Source organism: Lutra lutra, chromosome 14 (assembly GCF_902655055.1).
Source record: "Lutra lutra chromosome 14, mLutLut1.2, whole genome shotgun sequence".
Taxonomy (NCBI): domain Eukaryota; kingdom Metazoa; phylum Chordata; class Mammalia; order Carnivora; family Mustelidae; genus Lutra; species Lutra lutra.
Genome location: NC_062291.1, coordinates 47,684,097 through 47,706,628, shown reverse-complemented (window position 1 = coordinate 47,706,628; position 22,532 = coordinate 47,684,097). Strand labels below are relative to the sequence as shown.

The following is a 22,532-nucleotide window of genomic DNA, read 5'->3' as shown; positions in this document are numbered from 1 at the left end:
TCCTGCCAGTGCTCGGTGGCAAGGGAGGGATTGAACCCTCACCTGACTGGTTCCCATCCCGGGCTTGGTAGCCACATGCCTGGACAGACTGGGGTTCTGGCATCATGCCCCTGGGGTACCCCCAAAGCCACCCTGTGGGGAAGGTCTCTGCATCACCCATGCCTATGGAAGATGTTGGGCAGTTGAAAGTCCTCATAGAGCTTAGGGCTGGGAGAAGTATGTTTATCCTGTGATGGTCACCGAGGCGGGCGGGGAGAGTGCACGCACGCTTGCTTTATGGATCTCAGCGGCTTCTGCTTTTTGCCTGGACTGCCAGGAACCTCTCAGCCGGCTGAATATTTAGTTGTTGTAGGCCTTGTCAGTCCAGAGTGCCTCTACTTCTTCTTCTCTCCCTCCAACCCTCATTTGCTTTCCGGTCCTGTATTAAATGCTTTGGATCTCTTGCTTCCTGATTTTTTTTTTTTTTTTTTTTTTGCAAATGTTTTTGAAATGCAGCATACAGGAAAGCGTATAAATCACAAGTGTACAGTTTAATGATTTCTCTCAAAGTGAACATAGCTGGGTAAGCAGTGCCCAGGTCCAGAAACAGCACATCCAGTGCCCCTTTTAGTCACTGACCCTCAGGGTGACCGTGTCCTGCTCTTGTGTTGCACGTTACATGGCTAGAGTCATGCCGTGGGTACTCTAGGTCTGGCTTCTGTTCAGTTATTTTTTTTTAACTTTTTAAAAAAGAACTATTATTATTTGAGAGAGGGTGTGCACACAAGAGTGGGAGGGGCAGAGGGAGAGGGAGAGAGAATCTGAGGCAGACTCCCCACTGAGGACGGGGCCGGACACCGGGGCTCGCTGAAACCAAAAGTCAGATGCTTAACTGACTGTGCCACCCAGGCATCCCTTTTTTTAAAAAACTTTTGAAAAATTGTTGGTAAGATAGAACGAAGATAGTGTTGACCATCTTAGCCATTGTTAAGTGTACAGCTCGGTGGCATGAAGTACATTCGCTGTCCCACCATCCAGCTCCAGAACTCCTCCATCTTGTGTAACTGAAACTCTGGCCCCATCCTCCAGCCCCTGGCAACCACCATTCTCCTTCCTGTCTTTAGGAATTTGTTATTCTAAGTACCTCACAGAAGTGAAATCGTACAGTGTTTGTGTTTTTGTGGCCGGCTTATTTCACTGTCACAATGTCCTTGAGGTTTATCCAGCGTAGAGTGTCCATTTCCTTTTTGTTTTTAAGGCTGAAGAATATTCCATTGCACGTATGTACCACGTTTTGTTTATCCATGTATCTGCTGATGGACACTTGGGTTGTTTCTGTCTTCGGATTTTGTTTTGCTTTGCTTTTTTAAAGCAAGCCCTATGCCCAACATGGGGCTTTGAACTCACGACCCTGAGAAAAGGAGTCACTTGTCCTACCAACTGAGCTAGCCAGGTGCTCCCTACCTTTTGAATATAATCCATGGTATATTGTGAACATGGACGTACAAACGTCTGTTCAAGTCTTTGCGTTGCGTTCCTTTGGTTCTGTACCAGGACGTGGAATTGCTGGGTCATAGGGTAATTCTGTTTTACATTTTTGAAGCCGTGTGCCTGTTTTCCATAGTGACTGCACCATTTTCATTCCCTTCAACACCGCACAAGGGTTCCAGTCTTTCCACATCCTCGCCAATACTTGCTGTTTTTGCTTTTTTTGATAGCAGCCATCTTTTTTTAAGATTTTTTTAATTTGTTTATCTGACAGAGATCACAAGTAGGCAAAGAAGCAGGCAGAGAGAGAGGGGGAAGCAGGCTCCCCGCTGAGCAGAGAGCCCGATGCGGGCCTCAATCCCGGGACCCTGGGATCATGACCTGAGCCGAAGGCAGAGGCTTTAACCCACTGAGCCACCCAGGCGCCCCAGATAGCAGCCATCCTAACGGGGTGCAAGTTGGTGCCTCACCGTGGCTTGACTTGCATTGTCCTAACCATCCAGGGTGCTGAGCCACGTTTTCCCATCGGCGTGTCATCTGTCTGGTTGTGTGAGCTGCGCGCCGCCATCTGTTCTTATCACTGTCTGGTTCTGCACAGTAGGAGTAGACCGTGGCACACCCACTCATTCTACTGCTGAGGAGCATTAGCATCTGGTTCCCCATTTGGAGGGATTGCGAAGAGTGCTGCTAAGAACATTCTAGGGTGCATCTTTTGGGGGACATGGTCCTGGGTTTTTAAATGTAAGCCGTTCCTCTTTGGAGGTTAGTGTTGCATAAACAAACCAACCAATAAAATGCATAATTCCTTTTTCCTCATGGCCGGTAAAAGTTCCTCAGACTTAAATTCTGTAGCACAGGACAGGCCCTCAGGTTCCCTGTCGCAGGTGGCCTAGGGTCCAGCTGTCTGGTGTGTGCCCTCCCAGATTCTGATTCGCTCCCTCGGGAAAGAGCCACTTTGGGCCCTGACCACGCCCTCTGTCCCCCATTGTCCCAGGTGCCCTTCCCCCCACTGCTGAGCTGGCTCGCTGAGGGCCTGACCAGCTCCCCTCTGTGCCCAGGGATCTTTGGGCAGCGCCTGGAGGACACCGTCCACCATGAGCGGAAGTATGGCCCCCGTCTGGCCCCCCTGCTGGTGGAGCAGTGCGTGGACTTCATCCGGGAGCGCGGGCTCACCGAGGAGGGCCTGTTCCGCATGCCCGGCCAGGCCAACCTGGTGAGGGACCTGCAGGATTCCTTTGACTGTGGGGAGAAGCCACTGTTTGACAGGTGAGCTCCTGGGGGAGAGTGGCAGAGACGGGATCCCCATCTGTCCCCCGCTGCGGGGACTTGTCCTAGGACTCAATCTCCAGGCAGCAGAGGTGGGCTGGCATCCAGGAAGCCTAGCGGCAGGATAGTGGGTGGCATGGCTCCCCACAGCAGCACACGTGCTCAGTCCGCTCCCCCTGCCCCTAGTCCCCATGGTCAGAGCACGGGACATGGAATCTTGGCAGCAGCCCGGGGCCTCCTCTCAGGGATGGACCCTGTCACTGGCAAGGCACACCCATGTCCACGTAGGCTGTTGCCCCAGGGGATGTGTGTAAACCTTTGGGACTCTTGGCCTCCTGCAGGGCCTCCCTCTTGGCTCTGCCTCCTTGGGGTGACCCATCCCCGGGCCCCTTCAGTGGCAGCATGGAGCAGCAGCTCCCCAGTCTCCTCCACCTGTCCTGGCCCAGTGCCCGTCCTAACCTATCGTGGGCTTCCCAGGTCCGGGCTTCACTGTGTGGGTAGAGTCCCCTTCACTGAAGAGCCCAAGGACCATGACCCTGGAGGTGGGGCTGCTTTGGGGCTCTTCCCCCTGATGGGGCGTCACCCGTCAAAGCAGGCTTCATAGCAGGTTCTTGTGTCAAGCCCACCTTGGCCTCCATGGAGCTACCCTTTCTTCTCAGATCTGCCTTCTCAGTCAAGGCCCTCCTCTGCCCCCAGGATAAACCCAGGGGCTCCTGCTGGCAGCCCCAGACTTCCCAGCTCTTCTTTTGGTGCAGAGCACCCTTGTGCCTCGCTTCTGCCAGGACCCATCACTGTAGCTTGGAGGGTCTGTCGGTAGATGTGGAGCCTGGGACTGACCCCATTCCCAGGGGAGGTCCACCCTTAGGAAAGAAGGGCTATCAAGGAATGGAAGCGTTACCTTGCAGGCAGAGGAACTGGGACTCTCGAGTTAGCCACCTCTCTCCAAGTCACACCTACAGTAAGGGCAGAAGCTGATTTGGGCCCCTGGGCTGCCCTCCTTGCCTGTGCATCCTGTCTCCTTTCACCACATGCACTGAGCCTGATCCTGGGGAAGGAGTGGGACAGGTGATGGCACCTGCCCTAGAGGGGCTTACAAGCTGGTGGGCATCACAGAGCTGTGGGCTGCAGAGCGTTTTCCTTAGGTGCTACTGGATTTAGGATAAGTGTGTATAGGGGTGGGGTGGGGGTAGGGTTCAAGTACCACCAAGAAAGCCTTAAACCACCATTTAAAGGGAGAGGCTCTGCAGTGAGTAGGGAAGGAAGGAGAGGTTGAGGAAGTGGGTTTCTAGGCAGGGAGGAAAGAAGGCCCGGTACCCTGACTGCCTTGCCAGGCTCCCTAAACCACGGTGGGGCAGAAGATCTGGATATGACTGGCTGCAGGAACCTGTGGGCCAGGAGGCTATGAACTGGGGCTGCTGCACAGGGTAGGGGCCAGGAGCACCGAAAGCTGAGGGCCTGGAGGAGCCACGGTGGTGCTCCAGCCAGTGAGGCTGGCAGAATGGAAGGGTGGGAGGGCTGCTCTGAGTCCACTTGCCTGCGATGGAAAAGCTTTCACCTCCCTGCCAAAGGGAGACTTATCAGTAGGGCCTAGGCTACATTTCTCTCACTGCCCTTGTCTTCCCCGGGCACAAGCCTACAGATCCTCCCTGCTTCCTGTCCCTTCCTCCAACCTCCTGGGGCTCTAGCTCCGGCAGTGACCAGCACTGAACCCACAGTGTTCCAGCGGTGGGTGGAGGATGGAGACTGGGTTCAAGCCTGGGCACCCCCGGGGCTGTGAGCACCCAGGAAGTGGGGGGTGTTGGTGAAGGAGGTGAGGAGGCCTGGGGGAAGGCAGTGGATGGCATGGGCAGCAGCATGGCTGGCTGGAGAAGGTTAGAAGGAGCAGAGCCAGGGGCCATGTGGCCAGGCCAGACTGAGAGCCACCAGACCTGAGGCAGGGAGGGGCCCTAGGTATGTGGTCTGAAGTATATATGGTGTATTGATCCACAGAATCCGAAATGCTGTAGCCAGAAGAGACCCTAGGGCTTAACTCAGTGAGACCGGCTGTGGACAGCAGGGCCATGTTCTCCTGGCCCCAGGCTCACCTTTCCTGAGCGCCTGCTGTGAGGGAGATGCAGTCTCAGGGTCTAAATCCAGGGCCCTAGGAAAGCAGATGAAATACCGGGGACCCAGGCTGATCCAGGAAGGTGAGCTTAGAGGAGGTGCCAAGACTGCAGTCTAGGATCTGGACCCAGAGGCCAGGAGGCCCAGGGTTGCTGCCCTCCACTGGGGGCAAACCAGCCTGGGCAGCTCCAAGCTGGGGTACAGGAGACTGAGGCCTCCGAGGGGACACGCAGGGCACTGGGGCACTAGAAATAGTGTGATGAACATAGAAGCCCAGGTGTCTATAATGTAAATAGGAACCCGGAGGCTGAGAGAAGGGGCCTGACCTCTGACATGCCTGGCCCCCAGTGGCCAGTGCCCAGTGATGCCCGCTCTTTCCAGGAGCTCAGCAGGCCAGCATGGCAGGTTCCTTTGACATGGCCCCACGCCTGCCATTGGTGAGCCATTCTGGGGGTGGGGGGAGTAAGCTCAGTCTCCCCATCATCCACCCCTGCTGGGAGCAGAGCTCTTATCATGTTGTCCTGCACAAGGGCAACCACCAGGCCAGCAGAAGGGGACCCTTCACTCATCCAGCTCCCTGGCTAACTGGACACATTGAGCACACACGTGGACATGAGTGCGGAGGCTGCCCCTGGGGGAGGGTCACAAGGTCCTGGCCACTTCTGGCCACTCAGGCCTCATGCACATCCCCCTGCCCACAGCACAACAGACGTGCACACGGTGGCCTCTCTGTTGAAGCTCTACCTGCGGGAGCTCCCCGAGCCTGTGGTCCCCTTCGCCAGGTATGAGGACTTCCTCAGCTGTGCCCAGCTGCTCACCAAGGACGAGGGGGAGGTTAGTGGCTCCTGGGGACCCATCCTGGGAAGCGGGCCTATTGGGAGGTGGGTGTATGGAGCAGGGTACAGACGTTTAGTGACTTTCATGGCCCATAGATCCTGGCCTATAGCCTGCTCTGTAAGATGGGAGACCTTGACCCTCCCGCTCTGAAGGGGGCCTGGAGCAGCCTGCTCTGTATATGGGTGGGTGCCTGGAACGTCCCCTGTCTGTGTATGGTCCGCTCTGCGCGCAGACCTCAGTCCCTGGGAGGAGCAGCTACCTCCTAAAGCAGGCCAAGTTCCAGTCATGGTTGGGGGCCTGGGCCCAGGTGTGGGCCCCCACATAGTAGGGACTCCTGCTAAACTACCCAGCTCAACCTCAAGCTACCCAGGCAAGCCACAGGGTTCAGAAACCACCAGACCTTTCATCTATTTATATCCTGCCTCCTCCCAAAAGAATTTGAGACTGCTTCCAGGACAGAGGGCTCCCACGCCTACCCTCACCCTCTCCTGTAGTTGCCTGCCTGCAGCCCTAAGCCAGCTTTGGCTAGAGAAGGACACTTTGCCGACCTTCGGCCTTGTGGGAGACGAGGGTCTTTACCTGGCAAATATTTGTGCCCCTGTAAGTGTGCTGAGCTGTGGCCCTGACATTCCTCCTTGACCCTGCAGAGGCATACCCTTCACATCAGTTTCCCAAAAGTAAATCTGCTTTCCCAAGGCTGGTGTCGCCGCTCCTCAGAGGGAGGTGGACGTGGTGGCACCTTCTGGCCACGTGGGGCCTGGCGGCAGGGGCCTTGGCTAGAGGTCTGGACTCAGATTTCCTGTCCCTGCTTCCAGTCCTCCCTCCAGCAGAAGGGCCTGGAGTCTCACTGCTGGCCCTTGAAATGCTGTTTTTCTCTTTCAATCCCAAGGGGACACTGGAGTTGGCTAAGCAAGTGAGCAGCCTTCCCCTGGCCAATTACAACCTGCTCAGATATATCTGCAAGTAAGTGACTAAGGGCGGGAGCTTCCCTTCCCAGAGGGATTCTCCGTCATTCTCCCACCCCATACTCCTCCCCCTGTGTTGATGGAGCCAGCGAAAAGCATGAAAGAACACAGCCCCTGCACTCCGGGGGCTTATGGTCCCCATGGGAGCAGGCAGTGTTATAGTCCCTAGTGTATATTCCTGAAGAGAAGGGACATACCGTGTGTCCCTTCAGCCTTCTCTGGGTGCCTCTCGCTGTCCCATCCCCCAGGGGTCTGTGTCCCGAGCACAGTGGCCTCGACCCAGGTGCCTGGAACGTCCAAGAGAGGACCTGCAGTGTAGCCCTCACCTTGCCCCACGTCTGAGGCATCTTGGCCTTCTTGGGCATCTGTCCCCACTGCAGGTGAGAGCTGTGTGTCCTGTTGCCACACTGACAATAGGCCCTTGTCCCACTGGCCTTTGCTTATGATGGCCGTCTCCTAGCCCTCAGAGGGGTTAGCTCTGCTCTCTTCAGAGTTTGCTACAGGCAGCTGGCTGTGCCCCGCAGCCGTGGACACATGTGGACATGGCTGGGCATGAAGGCCAGGCAGCTTGCAGCAGAGCTGGCTTCAGCTTTTGCTTCTCCTCCAGCTGCTTCTTCCTTACTGTACAGGTTTCTGGATGAAGTCCAGTCGCACTCAAATGTCAACAAGATGAGTGTCCAGAACCTAGCAACCGTTTTTGGACCCAACATACTTCGGCCACAGATAGAAGACCCGGTAACCATCATGGAAGGTAATGGCGGGGGGGTGCATGGCAGTGCTGGGTGCTGCCCAGTCTGGCCTCCCCTTAGTCCTGGAAGGGTCCTCAGAAGCATCACCCTGCATCAGTCCGTCCAAGGGCCGGGCTGGTGGGAAGGGGATCTGTTCCAGGGGACCCTCCCTTCCCCCCCACCAACCCCATGGGGTCCAGCATGAAAAGAAAAGGAACTTTGCCCTGTGGATGGGGTCCCTGAGAGCAATTAGAATGGTGGGAGAGGCTGGGGGATGGAAGAGGTCAGTGCCCTTGCCCTTGAATACACACTGATGTTTTTGCTTTCCTTAAGTAAATGTTAAGTAGTTGTCACAGTCTCCTGGATGTCAGAGCTGTACCCTGGTGTATAAATAATGATAATAAACAGCAGGAGCAGCTGCGTGCGATAGGCGAGGGCCTGTAGGAGCATCACCTCACTGTCAGCTTCACGGGCTCATGATGCGGTTATTACACCTACTTCGCAGATAGGGAAACTGAGGTCAGGAGAGGTAAGGTGACTCAGCCAGGTTTATCAAAGGCCATTGGTCCAGGCTGGCCCAGAAGCTAGAGGCCGCGCTCAGAGGGCCTGTGGAAGACTGTCCTGGTGTGGTTAGTCGGGGAGTCCTGCTGCACAGATGGGAGCCCCGTAGCCAGCACCAGCTGAGGTATGCAGAGGCTGGCGGGCACTCACACAGCACGGAGCCAGCTGGAGCCGCTGCCAGGCGAGCTGAGGCCGGAGTTGCCATTCCTTGCTGAGCATGACCTGGAAGAGAGGAGTGTGGGGGTGGGCTATGGAGCTCTGTGTCTGCCTGGGGTGTGGCTCTTGGGGTGGCACTCTCCTTCAGATCCCCCCCTTGGCCTGCCTAGCTCGGTCTCATCCCAGGCCCCCAGGTTCTCAGCCTGCCAGGTTGAACAAACGCCCAACAGCAAACACTGAGTTCCTGCTTCATCCAGTTTTCTGGCTAAGGATTCCTTATTTTTTCCAGGATTCTTAGTTACCTCCAGTGGGAGGGTCCACCCAGCCACCCCTCCTTCCGTATCCCCTGGAAAACTTCCCAGGCTCTGGCCTTTGGTGGAGGGTAGCAGGAGGGAAAAAGGCAAGCGGATAGATACTGTGCTCCCATTGTATTGACCCCCCCTTTCATTGCTGACCCCCAACCCCCTCGGGCAGGAACCACAGGCACCACAGGCTGCATCTCAGGGTGCCGCGGCCTGGAGAAGAGGTATTGTGTGTGTGTGTGTGTGTGTGTGTGTGTGTGTGTGTGTGTGTCCACTTGCACCTGTAAGCCATCTCTGTCCCTGACCCAGAGCCTTGTGCTGCCCACTGTGTGGACAGTCACACACAGCCCCCTATGGCAGTACAGGGAAGTGGCGTGGGGCAGCTGAGAAGGCTGTGACGTCTAGGTCCCGGTTTCCAGGGCCAGACTGCCACTGGCTCGCTCTGCATCCCCTGTGGGCATAGTGCCTGCTTCTTCCCTACACCTAGTGGGATACAGCGGGCTGCAGGCACAGTGCCCCCTCTGTGTCCAAGGAAGGGGATGTGGGATTTTTTGTCTGCACTAGATTTGGAGGGTATGGTGGCTGTCCTTTCCTTTGGAGGCAGATGTCAAGCTCTGGCTAAGTTCTCTTCTGAGGTACAGCCTGGTTCCAGACTGCGGCCACCATGGGTTGGGCCTGGTCTAGAGAGCCTGGACTGGAGACATTCACAGCCAGGCTTTCTCACTTGGTCTCCTTGGCAGGCACTTCTCTGGTCCAGCACCTGATGACCGTCCTGATCCGCAAACACAGCCAACTCTTCACTGCGAGGGCCGAGGAAGAGCTGACCTCCCCGCGTGGGGGCCCACCGTGCACCGTGGGATGGGGCTCTGAGGAGGGCCCGAGGGATGGCCAGCCGGAACCCAGAAGCCCCAGTAGCCCTAGCAGTCCTGGCCTGCCATCACACAGGACCTCGTCTCTGGATGGGGCCACTGTGGCAGTGCTGTCTAGAACCTCCCCCACGGGCCTGGGTACCCGAGGCGGCCATGCTGCCCCCAGCCCTGGGAAGAAAGTGCAGACTCTGCCCAACTGGAAATCTTCCTTCTGGCAGTCAGGGTCCCGTTCGGGGAGCCCAAAGGCGGGCAGCTCATCCCTGGAGGTGCCCATCATCTCCTCTGGAGGGAACTGGCTCATGAATGGACTGTCCTCCCTGCGCGGCCACCGCCGGGCCTCCTCAGGAGAACGGCTCAAGGACTCAGGCTCTTCGCAGAGACTCTCCACTTATGACAACGTGCCCCCACCCAGTGGCCTCTTCCCCAGCACCCCCAGTGTGGCCAGCACAGTGTGGTCGGGTGCCTCCTCTTGCGAGGCATCGGCCAGGGGCTCAGTCAGCAGCTGCACAGCCTGCCGGGCCAGCGACTCGTCTGCCTGCAGCTCCCTGCACACCGAGGGGGCCCTTGAGCCTTCCCCTTTCCCCAGTAGCAGCGAGGACCGCAGATCCCCAGACCTGGGCCACGGCCTGGACGAGGTGGGCACCTGCAGCAGCGAGCCCAGCGACCCAGGCAGCCCCACCCAGGACTATGCCCGCTGCTCTGAGGCTCTCCAGGGCCTGGTCACAGAGCTCAGGGCGGAGCTGTGCCGGCAGAGGACTGAGTACGAGACCAGTATAAAAAGGTAAAGGGCTGCAGCCACGGGGCAAGTGCGAGGCTGGCACCCCTGGGGCTGGGCAGAGCCCTTGTGGCCAGCAGCTCACGGGACACTGGCCCTGGTAGTCTGCCTCTGGTCATGGCCTCTGGCTCTGATAGAAAGCCTCTCTGAGGCCAGGCTCAGAGCAGCCAGTCCCAGGAAGCCACTTTTTTGGGACAGTGCCCCCAGAACAGGGCTGGGAATGGAGGGGTGGGGGTCCTCTGTCTGGAAAAGCTCAGGAGCTACAGGGCCTGGCGTGCTATCGGAGCTCCATAAATGCTGAGTGAGTGAGTGAGAATCCCAGCCTGTGCTGCTCTGAGCACCTTTAATTGAGGGGCTTAGCATGGAGGTCCCTGTGTGGCCCTCAGGGAGGAGACAGGCTCCCTGAGGTGTGCAGAAACCTGAGGAAGTGCCCACGTGCAGTGCAGACCCCAGGCCAGCCTGGCTGGTGAACCATGGTTGGGCCTGATAAGGGAACAAGGACTTCTTCCAGGATTGTAATCCTATTTCCTAGGAGGAAGGAGCTGGCTGTGCTGAGCCCTGCCCTCCTGCCTTCCCTGGTCACAGGAGAATGCCTTGTGCCATATCCTTTTTGTTCATAGATGGTCCTGGTTTGATCCTTCCAGCCTCCCTGGGAGGAGGGTGTTTTCCAGCTCTGAGGCACCAGGTTCTCCAACCAAGGTCACCAGCAGCGCCTGAATGGCCAGTGTGCAGTGCTTCTACCAGCTTCTCAGGCTTCTCAGCCCCTGGCCCCAGCTGTCTGACCTATATATCAGGCCCCACCCACTAGCAGAATGTGTTTGTGGGCTCTGACATCCTCCTTTCCTCATCAGAGATAGTGGAGGTGGAGGGGGTTCCTGCTTCTCACTCGGAGACTGGGATTTCTACAGGGAGCTGGAGGGGCAGTGTTTGGCCCTTTTGCTCTGTAGGAGGTCAGGGAGGGTCACCGCAGGCGATGTCTAAGCTAGGAGTTGAAGGACCAATAGAATTGGACTGAGCAAGAAGAAAGGACGCATCATGAGTAAAACTATGAGGTACACAACTGGGGGGAAAACCCACAAATGTGAGCACTGGGTTGGAATTTACCAGCCAGAGGAACAGTGGAACACCCTGCAGATACAGAGAAAGATGATTACAGCTGAAGATGAGCTCACAGACAAAAACTACAGAATATGTGAGAGGTATTACCAGGCGAAGGCTGTCCTCACACAGCCTCAGAAGAGGTCAGAACCAGCTTCTCACTTCTTTAGCTGTTTGTGGAGCCAACTTGAGCTTCTAGTTCTCTCATCTTCTCAGAAGCTTGGTCTCTCAGGGGAAAATGCAGTGTTGTTCCATGGGGGGCTCTGGATAAGACTGCCTGGGGTCAAGTCCCTGCCCCCTGTGCACTGGCTGAGCATCCCAGGCAGGTTCTCTGATTCCAGTGTGTACTGGCCGAATGTCTGTGTGGGCAGGCTCTCTGGGCTCGGGAGACCGCACCCATCTGTCCTGAGGATTGAGTGCCACAGTGGGTGGCAGTGCTGAGCGCAGGGCCCGGTGCATCCAGAGTGCTCAGGAAACTTTCACTGCTCACACTCCCTCTTGCTTGGGGGGCTGGAGGTAAGACAAAGCTCACAGAAGCAAAGGGACAGCGGTGTCAGCCCCTGTAGTCCCCTCCCTGGCAGGGTGGTCTAAGGAGAGAAGGGTCTGTCGGAGCACAAGAAAGAATGAAGCCCCATCCAGTGGGTCTTTGGGGAATACAACTGCACACAGCAGTCAGTCAGTACTGGGTCTGGTCTGGGGGGTTGAGGGAAACCAGCTTTCTGCCCTGCCTCTCAGGACTCAGAACCCCTCCCCTGTGCCAATTCCTGTATTCCTAAAAGAGAATGCACTGAGTGTCTATGATGTGCAGACCCTGTATAAGATGCTAGGGACACAGCCAAGACCAAAGCTGATCCAAAACTCTTACTCTCATTCTTATTTGATGGTATTTGGGGGTTGGAGGTGGAGAGACACCAGAAACGAGACAGATTTTAAAAATCTGTGGTATGTGAGAAGGTTCGATAAAGGAGAACAAAGCAGGGTGAAGGGAAGGGGACCATGGTGGGGAGAGGGTTGGAAGGCTGGGCTGAGCCAGAAGGAAGGCTGGGGCAGAAGCACAGGGGCTGTGGTGAGAGAGGCATGTGGAAGAAAGTGGGGATGAGGGGAGTGTGAGAAAGGGGGGTGGAGGGCAGAGTGTGGAGTTCCAGGCTAGACATGTGAGTAGCATCAACCTCCGAGGCAGCAGTCAAGGTAGAGAGAAGAGCCAGATTCTGAACATATTTGGAGGGTGTTGCTAATTGGCCAGACATGGGCGTGAAAGAAAACCGACTTAAGAGAACTTTTTGTTTTGGAGTAACTGGAAGAAGGAGTTCACTGAGAGGGACACCAGGGCTGCTGCAGTGGTTTGGAGAGATAGGGTCAGGAGCCATCTGTGGGCCCGTTAAGGTGCAATGCTTATGGAGTTTCTGAGTGGAGTTGAGGGAGATAGAGGCCAAGGGGTCGTCAGCACGGAGATGATGCTTTGGGTCTGGAGACTGGATGATGTCACACAAAGAACCACAGAGAGAGGAAGACAAGGGGCCCAGGCCTGAGCTTGAGAGGGCCAGGACAGAGAAGGAGCAGCAAAGGGGGCTGGAGCCTGAGGAGAAGCAATGGCGGGGGGGTCTGGGGGGTCCCTGCTGCTACTCACCTTGGCGGTTCTTCTGTGTCACAGCATGTCCCGTGCTCCCCAGATGGAGGGCTGAGGCGCAGGCAGCTTTCCTGCCTCCTTCATGCTTAGTGTTCAGTGACAGGGTGGAGGCCTGGGCCTCATCCCGGACAGGATGAGGAATGGATACTTACTCCAGTATGCCACAGGACAGGTGGTGCGCTGTACATGGTCTTCTTTGTCCATTGTAGCTGTAGTTCTTGGGGGAAAGGGCTGGCCCCTGCATTTTTTTTCAGAAAGGATACCAGGACTCAGAACCGTTTGTGTTGCTTCATAAACAGCCAGGCTGGGGCTCAAACTCCAGCGTGTTGGTTCCCAGGGGCTGGGCTCAGCATACCCCAGAGGCCTTCTAGGAAGTAGTCATCTGGTTGAGAAGACGGACATGCCGGCCTTTGTAGAGTGTGGCGTCAACATCCAGAGAAGCATGTCTGGGGGTGGGGGGGATCCAGAGAAGTATCATGGAGGGTGAGACGATTGAGCTGGGGCGTGAAGGATAAGGATTAGTGGAGGTGACAACGCAAATGGGGTTTCCCCAAGTTGCATAGTGTCTGGCTGGGGTCCGGGGAGCTGTGGGAGGTGGGGTAGCCTGAGGGAGGCTGGAGTATGAGGGGCCTCACAGACGAACAAAGGCAAGGGGACAGTTTCTTACTTCCCTCTCCATTTGGGAACCAGGCCTATTTTCTGCCAGCCAGCGGTCCCTTCCTCAGTGGACTTTATATTTTAGTGAGGACTCAGGGAGGTCCCTGGCCTCGAATGCCCAAGGGCCAAATGCTGATGCTGGCGTTTCTGGATCACAGGCCAAGGGAAGGTGCCCTGGGGATGAGTGCCCAGGTCTGGCGAGGACCTGAGAGGCCTGTGAGGCCTGTCCCAGAGCCAGGTGTGAGCCCGCACACGTCCTTCCCCTCTGTGGGCCGTCCGTCCAGCTCCTTTGGAAGGCGTGCACGCAGGCACGAGTTTGCTGAAACCCAACTGGCCAAAAGCTAAAACGGTATCTTTCTTCTTGATTTTAAAGACTTGAAGAAGGTAGTGCCAACCTGAGGAAACGAATGTCACGGCTAGAAGAAGAACTAGACCAGGAAAAGAAAAAGTACACAATGCTGGAAATAAAGCTGAGGAACTCAGAGCGGGCACGGGAAGACGCAGAGAAGAGGAACCAGCTGCTGCAGAAGGAAATGGAGGAGTTTTTTTCAACCCTCGGAAGCCTGACTATAGGAGCAAGAGGTGACAAAGCCCCAAAGTGAAGGAGTAGGAAGAACTCCCGTTAACAACGGGCTCGCCCGCCTCTGAGCAGAGATGGCCATCGGCCTCACGAGGAGCCACAAGGCCCTGCAGCTTGGACCTGGGCTTCTGTGGAGCCAGGAGCTCTGGAGCTAGCCGGAGGGAGGGGTCCCGACACCCCCAGGAGGGACTCTTGGGAGCAGCCTAAGCGCCATGTGGGATCTGGATGCTGCTCTGACCATGTAGGGCCTGGCAGCTGTCAGAGGGGACAGTCCCGTGACCATTAAAACAGATGACTCCTGGGATGTGAGTAGCCCACTGGGTTACTTTTTTTGCATTCTTTATTAAATTTGCTGACATAGCATGATGTCTGGATTCCTGACTCCTCCTTTATGGTCATGTAGAATGAAGGTTACCAAATTGTTCGCAGGTTTGGAAGTCCCCAAGGTGTCGGATGGGTGGAATGGCCTGGGGTTCAGAAGTGGGTTATGAACCTCCCTGAGGAACACCCAGTGTTGTCCCAGTCACCGAAGCTGGATTTATGCAAATCTATGTTTTGCTCCATGTTCTCTGTGCGTAAGGCAAGACGATTTTCCTCAGTCCTTCCTTCCCCCTCTGAGCCACCAGGGCCTCTGCAGCTGGCATTTGTCCTGGAATTCCTCTCAAGCCTTCCACCATAACCTGCTTGCTTTTGCTTGGCCCCAGATCTCCAGGGCCAGAGCCTATGAGTCAGAGCTTAGCATGAGCACTCTACACCGCACTTCTATACCCAGGGTGTATGTGTGTGGGGGGGTGGCATAGGGCCTGTGTTTAAAGGAAAAGAGAGCCACAGTGATGGGAAGTGCCCTTCCTCGGTCTTCCAGGTGTGCCTCAGGCTACGTGCCCTGTTTCCCTGCAGATTTCCCTCAACCTAGTGCTAGTCCCTCTCCCTTCCGTGCCCATTTTACTGTCCTTCTCCAGTTCATCCTCAGACTTCAAAGCTCCAGCAGGGCAAAGCTTTCAAGAAAGCATGTGGCTGGCCACCACCACAAACGTGGAGGCCTGGGTCAGAGCTCTTAGGGATGGGACTTAAGGAGCAACAAAGAAGTGGCCTCTGAGCGGAGAGCACTGGTATCATTTCACTTGCTCCTGCTCAGTGTCCTTACATACCACCCCTTGCTATCCTGAGCACCAAAGTGCCCCAATTTCTGATCACTATCTCTGGAAAAGTCCCTCAGGCCCAACCACCCATCCAACTGGAGTTCGGTATAAACTACCGCACTGAGGTTTAAATGCCAGTGTCTCGGTGCTCCCAAGAAGAGCTGGCTTCATACCATGAGGTACAAGCCCACAGGCCCAAGCTGGCTGTTAACTCCCACAGTGGTGAGGCAGGCTGACCACGGGCCGTCTGCTGGACCACCCATGGTCTTACCAACCAGGAAGCCAGATGCCTGCCAAGGCCACCCAGCAGCATCAGCAGTCAAGAGTTCTCTTGGGGAATTGTGAGGGAGGGGGTCAGTGGAGAGCAACACCCAGATCTATTCTCAGGCAATCTACAGCAGATGATCTGGTTGACCAGCTTCCCCAGGAGGTAAAATATTGCTCTCCCGTCTATTCAAGGAGAAAGAGAAAAGTAATTGAAGCGGCCGATTCTTCAACAAGATAGGAACTGGTCCCATGCTCAGAGAAGAAACTTTGGCTAGGAGAAGATAGGTGGGAACACCAATGTATTCTTATGGTCCTAGGTTCTCTTACTGCAGTCCTGGAATTCTGCCAACTTTAACTCAGCGAGAAGATGCCACCAAGCTATCAAAGGAGCAGGAAAGACAAAAAGGGTTTCACAAGATGAAAAGGAAAGCTGTCTTCTCTTAGCCATTCATAGTAGCAAAGGCTCAGTTTCCAGCCAAGGACTGGCCAAAACCAGCTCATGAACCACATCTGCCACCTGCTGGCAAAACTAGGATCTGCAAATGCAATTTTTCTCCGAAAATCAGTCAGCAATATTCAGTAAAAATTCTGTCCTCCGGTTTCCATTTAATCAGCACTTTCCATTCTATCTGTAAAACATATGGACTTTTGCCTATAAAGCACACTCAGTACCAGAGCCAATGGGCTTTGGCCTAGTAGCCTGTCTCTAATCCACTTAGGTTTTCCCCAACTGAGGTGCATTTCAACAACCTATTCCCAAACTGCGGATTCAAGTGGTACCTATTAGTGTAATGACATTTCAAATTAAGTGAACCGATGAATTATGAATGTGAAAACATGGGAAATTAATGTTTGGAAGACCCTTGAATTTTTGGAATGCTTTAGAAAGAGCAAGGGCAAGTTGCTAAAAAATTGTTAAATTGCGAATACATCAATCATGCAATAGAAGAAAATAGGCAAAAATCTAGGATTCTGCTCTTAGATTACTTCAAAAGTGCTTTAAAATTTGTGTTTGACTTTAAAGGAAAAACTGGAAATGATAAGTCTCATACTAAAAAAAAGGAATTGGCTGAAAAATGTCCATTAAAAAAAAAAGTACAGTTTTTAGGGCGTGTATGTGTGTGTGTGGGGGGGGGGATAGCGAAAGACTCCTTGTTTTACCTGGCTGTTGAATAACGGACCAGTCATGACCACTGTACACGCCACACTGTAAAAGGGCTTCGGAATGCAGTCCATGTATCCATGTTCCCAGGCCTGTGGGCAGTAAATGGAATAATAACATGTTTCATAGATTCCCCTACATTTGATGCAGGGCCCCAGCCCTCTGGAGAGTTCTCCCAATATCCTCTGGTTTTGTCACAAAGGGACGTTTTCTCATTTACATGAGCCAACAGCTAGGTAGATAAGACAACGCTGCTGCCTCTTATACCCTTGTCTCCGCCAAGAGCCCCCACCTTTGCCAGAAATCACTACCCTTCCTACCAAGCCCATGGCTACTATGAGGTGCCCAAACCGTGTGGTGGTTGGTGAGAAAGGAGAGATACAGCTACAGAAAGCTTTCTGCATAGAGCAAAGGGCTTGGGCTGGTTGTGCACAGCTGGAAGACCTTGGGGAAGTTAAGCTCTGTGAGTCTCTGTTCCCTCCTGTCTACAATGAGGATAACCTCAGAGAGTTGTGGCTGCACCCACAGGCCTAAGCGTCTCCCATGTGATTAGGCAGTGTTGTTTTCTGTACTTTAGAGCTGAGTGCTTTGGGAGCACAGAGAGGTTAAGGACCTGGACCACAATCATACACAAGTCAGTGAAGGAGTCAGTCTTCCATCCCAGGGAATCTTAATTAAGAGACTGTCTTCTTAATTACGCATCCAAACTGAAAAGATGCTGGTTTGATAGTTTTACCTCACCCCTATCATGTTTTAAGGAGGTCTGTGCACAGGATGCAGAAGTAGTGCCTCTAAGTCAGACAGAGAGCAGAGGGCAGGGAGTACTCCTGACAGATGGGACACCTCCACTGTTTTGTATGCTGATGTGTGTACCCAGAGCAAAAGGGGTGAGTGTGTGTGAGAGAGAGAGATAGACAGAAAGGAGAGGAGCAGGGGAGGATGCAGGGCTAGAGGAGGCAAGGATCTGGTCACAGAGGGTGGGATAGCCTCTCAGACTTCATGCTTTAGGAGAGGATTTCCCCACTGCATTTATATCCACTACAGAAATCCAAAAGGCTTTTCATTATTGTGGGGATAGGGAACAAGACCTATGTCATGGCTTTCATAGAGCTTACATTCTAGTGGGGTAAATTAGGCCATCAAGAAGTACTAAAAGAAGACAACAGGTCCCAAATGGAGTCACTTACACTCAGCCACATCATCATGGAACCAGGACTTAGAGTTTGGGCTTTTCCAGAAATGGAATCTTAAATCAGTCTATCAGTAATCATCTGGTCAGTACTAGTTAGGTCATCTGCCGGACAGACCTCAACCAAACCTGCAAGAAAGCAACCTCACAGTAACTAACCTGCTTTTTTGTGTAGTGTAATTTCCTGCTCCCTCTGCCTATCAAAGTTTTTCATTTTGTATAGCTCCTCAGGGATCCTCTCTTTTAGGTTGGATACTGCCCAATTTTTATGAATCATTGAATAAAACCATTAAGATCTAAATTTACTCAGTCAAATTGTGGTTTTTAATAGAAGTACATAAGATACATTCAGATTTTGATAACTGCTCTGAAAAAGGTGATCCCAGTGGCATATTTGAGATAAATTGTCCTGGAAGTCCTGAGGAGGTGAATTTGAACAGAGACTGAACGACAGACAGGGCCACCATGCAACTAGAAAGGTGTAAGTAGAAGAAAAAGAGTTGTAGAAGTTTGCACGAGTGCTGGCACCACTGTCAACATGGTGGGTGACAGAAGGGGCAGGAGCCAGGCAAGGCCAGACTCTGTAGGGCCTTGTCACCCAAGGTAGAGTTATTTTAAGGGACACAGAAAAGCACTTGAAGGCTTTGAATCAATGGACGTGAATTGGCTTGTATTCCAACAAGGTTCTTTTGGCCACTGGTGGGTAGTGGATAAATTTGGAGGTGACAGGGAATGGCTGCAGGGAAGCTAGCCCAGGAAGTGTGGTCCAGGTCAAATGTAGTAGAGTAACAGGCCAGCAACTAGATAGGAATGGTCTGAAGACTGAATGAAGGGTGAAGGGAAGACACTGTGTCCAGATTAATCTTTGTATTAGTCCTGATGTAAACAGGAGCAGAAAAATAGGGTAACAGAGTGAAAGGGAATGAGATAGAGTCTTTTAAAGATGGGAATTACTAGAGCATGTTTGCTGCTAAGAATGATTCAGTAGAGAGGGAAATAGGATGATGAACAAATGAGGGTGATAATGAGGAGAGAAGTCTGAAAAAAGATGCAAGAAAGTGGAAGGATTGGCTTCCGAGACAAGAACTAGGAAGACAAAGGACATGAATATGGTTGCAGACAGGTGTATAGAAGCGCATACTAAAGTTTTTAAGAAGTCCTGAAAAATGAGGAACATGCTCACCTTTAGAGCAGCAGCCCCATAACTTACTTGAACACAAAAGCCTTTATTCACTTAACTTCTCAGTCTTTTGTAACCCTTGTAGAGCAGAGTGGTTCCAAACTGAAGATTGGAGCCAGACTGCCCAGATTCAGGTTCTGGCCTCACCACAGGCTGGTGGAATAGCCCTGAGCAAGTTACTCAGCATCTCTGTGCCTCCATTTGATCACAAGAGGGGAGAACAGTTTTTTACCAAATAAAGTTGTAAAAACTCTGTGAGCTCATACAAAGCACTTAGTGCCTGGTATAGAGTAAGCACTCAGTGAATCTTGTTACTAAGTCAACACAGAACCCCCTAGATTTGGCAGTAGGTATTCTTTGAAGGGTTTTAGGAAGGGTGCCTGATCATTACTTTGGCTGCACCATCTGCCCCTCCTCCACTTCCACATCTCTGTCTTCCCTTAGCAGTCTCCTGAGGTCTTCGCCATTCCCTTCTTTCATAGTAACCACTTGGGGCTTGGCATGCTTCTTTCTTGATGTTCCCTGCACCCCATCTGTGATTGCTCTTGGTGAAAAGTTGGCTATTTATTTAGGTTTCTTTTCTTTCTTTTTTTTTTTTTAAATTTTATTTGACAGACAGAGATCACAAGTAGGCAGAGAGGCAGAGAGAGAAGGGAAGCAGGCTCTCTGCTGAGCAGAGAGCATGATGCGGGGCTCGATCCCAGGACCCTGGGATCATGACCTGAGCCGAAGGCAGAGGCTTTAACCCACTGAGCCACCCAGGTGCCCCTTTATTTAGGTTTCTAAGGCAGCTGATAACGGACAGAGCGGGGAAGCATATCAGAATCATCTTGGGAACTTGTAAGAAAACCATCTCCTTCATCGTTCTAATTCTGTAGGAGAGTCACCTTCTCCCTCTAACCTCTTCTGAGAAAACAAGAGCCTCAGGGAGTTTAGGGAACTTGCTACAGGTAAGGCAACTAGTGAAGTCAGGATTCTACTTTAGTATCTGGCATTAGAGCCCGTGCTCACATTACTACAGTAATTTCAGAGTGCTGTATATAGTTTTCTCATTACACATTTTGAGGGCCATGAATATTGCATTTCAGAGGACAGAAATAGCATAGATGACAATAGGTCCTAGTCATTGGCTTACCCAGCCCCACATTTATTGAACACCTACCTCACAGGCATTATCTAGGAGTCAAGACAGGTTCTTCCATCCAAGAACTTCTAGAGTGAAGCATCTAGGAGAGAAGCACACAGGGTGCCCACACAGAACATTAAAAGGCCCACAATATATTGCTGTTTTACATCCTGTGGGAAAAAGTTGGGGAATGAGTGAACAAATGAATAAATGAGTTAACAAGCATGCACTGGGTTTGTGAAAGAAAATGTCATGGCAGGGAAGGTTCATCAGAGAATTATCTGAGCTAAATCTTAAGCAATGAGGATTTAAAATAGGCAAATACAGGAGTAAGCAAAAGCCTGTGCACAGAGCATATACGATATATGCCACGGAGGGGGCTCAGCTGGAATGGGGTGAACAGCAGGAATGGTACATGAAATAGAACCAAAATAAAATGCTTAACTGTTCTAATTCTAAAAACAAAAAACAAAAACAAAAACAAAAAACCTATCGATTTTGAAGCATTTCTCTCAGGAATTATTCTTACCAACCACACAAAGACTGGGACTACTTGGGATGGAAAAATGACTTGAAGGTCAGAGTGTACAAAGTTCCCCTTTGCTCTTCGACATTTCTCTACAATCATTTTTTAAAAAGATCTATTTATTTTACATTAAACCATTTCTATTCCTTTCCAAGAGTAAAGTCAGCAATTGCACTTGCTTACGCTAATTTTTTTTTTTTTTTAAGATTTTATTTATTTGACAGAGAGAGAGAGAACACAAGTAGGCAGAGAGGCAGGCAGAGACAGAGGGGGAAGCAGGTTCCCTGCTGAGCAGAACCCGATGTGGGGCTTGATCCCAGGACCCTGGAATCATGACCTGAGCTGAAGGCAGAGGCTTAACCCACTAAGCCACCCAGGCGCCCCTACACTAATTTTTTTTTTTATAAAAGTACACAAAGTCATCATTATAGTAGCCCTGTGAGACCATCTCCCACCCTCATGTGACAAATGAGGCAGCACCAGGCTCAACAAAACTGAGACTTGTCCAAGATGGCCCAAACTCTCCATCTGGAGCTCAGGCTAACCTGGATTCACAGGATTCAGTAGGTCCCACCTTCTCTGGAGGTCCCTGGGGCCCTGTCTCTTCAAGACACATGTGCTTTTAGCTCCTCCTTTTTGATCTGTTCTGGCTCCTCAGTCTATTTTTCTCAACACGTGTCATGATTCTATTTCCTGCCAACTTTACAAGAGTCCTCTTTACTGCTGCTTCACCACTCAATGTTTAGCAATCAGATCTATGCCCCCACCTATCCAGGTAAACCTAAGCCTTACATATGTTATACCCGACAGGAATTCCCTTTTTCCTTCTGTCCACAAAATAACACTAACGGAAATGGTTTATGAGCCATACAAGCAGATGACATAGACCTCACAATGGAAGGAGACTGGAGAGATATTCCTTTTTTCCCACTCTGAAACATTTAAGTGGCAAGCTGATGTGTGTTCCATCATGGTCTCTTCAAACTATGATGTACAAACTGGAAAATACACTATTGGCTGTTACCTTCCCTGCACATCTTGTGTGCTGCCAAATCCTTGGAGTTCAGCCCCAAATGCTCAACTTTGCCATTTCACCTAGCTAATGGCAACCTGAGTCGTCTCTCTTCTATTCTCATTTTGCAAAAAGGACCTCCGCTCCCTCAGCTGACTATCTTTAGCCTCCCAGTCACCAGTCACCACACCTCCAGTCTAACCAGCTTGCTCCCATGACACATGTCCCTCCTAAAACAAAGGTCTGGTCACATTACTCTTTCTCACAAACTACAAGTTCCTACTGCCTTTAAAATGAAGACAATTTCTCCAAATGTTTCATTTCTGATCCCCAACTTCTCAGACTTCTCTCTCAATATATTCTCTTCATTCATGCTGGCCATTCCACATTCCTTGCCCATGAACCCACTTTTAAACCTCCTTGCTTTTCCCTTAACTTTGGAATACCCTTCCTTATACCAAGGCTCAAAAAATGCCTCCTCTGTAAAACCCTCATTTCCTCTGACCAATCTCTCCCTGTGTTCCTTCAGCATGGTTCTTGTTCCTCCACACAACACTATTTCAACCAGGCTGACCAAACTGTCATCCATTTTTCTATCTTTCATTACTATAACCCAGCTTCCAACAGAGAAACTTAGACATTTATGCATTCGACTGACAAAATTAAATGTTAGAATTCTAACATCAACAAAGCGTATCTGAACTGTTTTAATTTCAAAGTTCAAAGACATCCTGGTGCATTAAGGGTAAAGCTAAAAAAAATTTTAAACCCTAAAATCAGTACAAGTCGATGATTTACATGAAGTCAATGGACCTTTGAAGGTACAATACTAAAATAAATGGAGTACCTAGCCTGGAAAGGATAACCTACTCCCATCTTACTCAGCGTCACTAGGGTATTACACCTGGGTGGATATTGCCGCAACATTTCGATGTCTGCT

General features: G+C 52.1%; 1 protein-coding gene across 7 annotated transcripts in view; it reads left to right on the top strand.

Moving 5' to 3' along the window:
• The window catches only part of ARHGAP22 (Rho GTPase activating protein 22), a 168,540-nt gene extending 154,188 nt beyond the window's left edge, over nt 1-14,352 (top strand). For all 7 annotated transcript variants that reach the window (XM_047702658.1, XM_047702653.1, XM_047702655.1 and 4 more), the window contains 6 exons: nt 2,526-2,733; nt 5,538-5,670; nt 6,563-6,636; nt 7,268-7,389; nt 9,126-10,035; nt 13,785-14,352. In XM_047702658.1, coding sequence (XP_047558614.1) covers nt 2,526-2,733; nt 5,538-5,670; nt 6,563-6,636; nt 7,268-7,389; nt 9,126-10,035; nt 13,785-14,013 — 1,676 coding nt within the window. In that variant the 3' untranslated portion in view covers nt 14,014-14,352. The remainder of the gene's footprint in view (nt 1-2,525; nt 2,734-5,537; nt 5,671-6,562; nt 6,637-7,267; nt 7,390-9,125; nt 10,036-13,784) is intronic.
• The last annotated feature ends 8,180 nt before the right edge of the window (nt 14,353-22,532 follow it).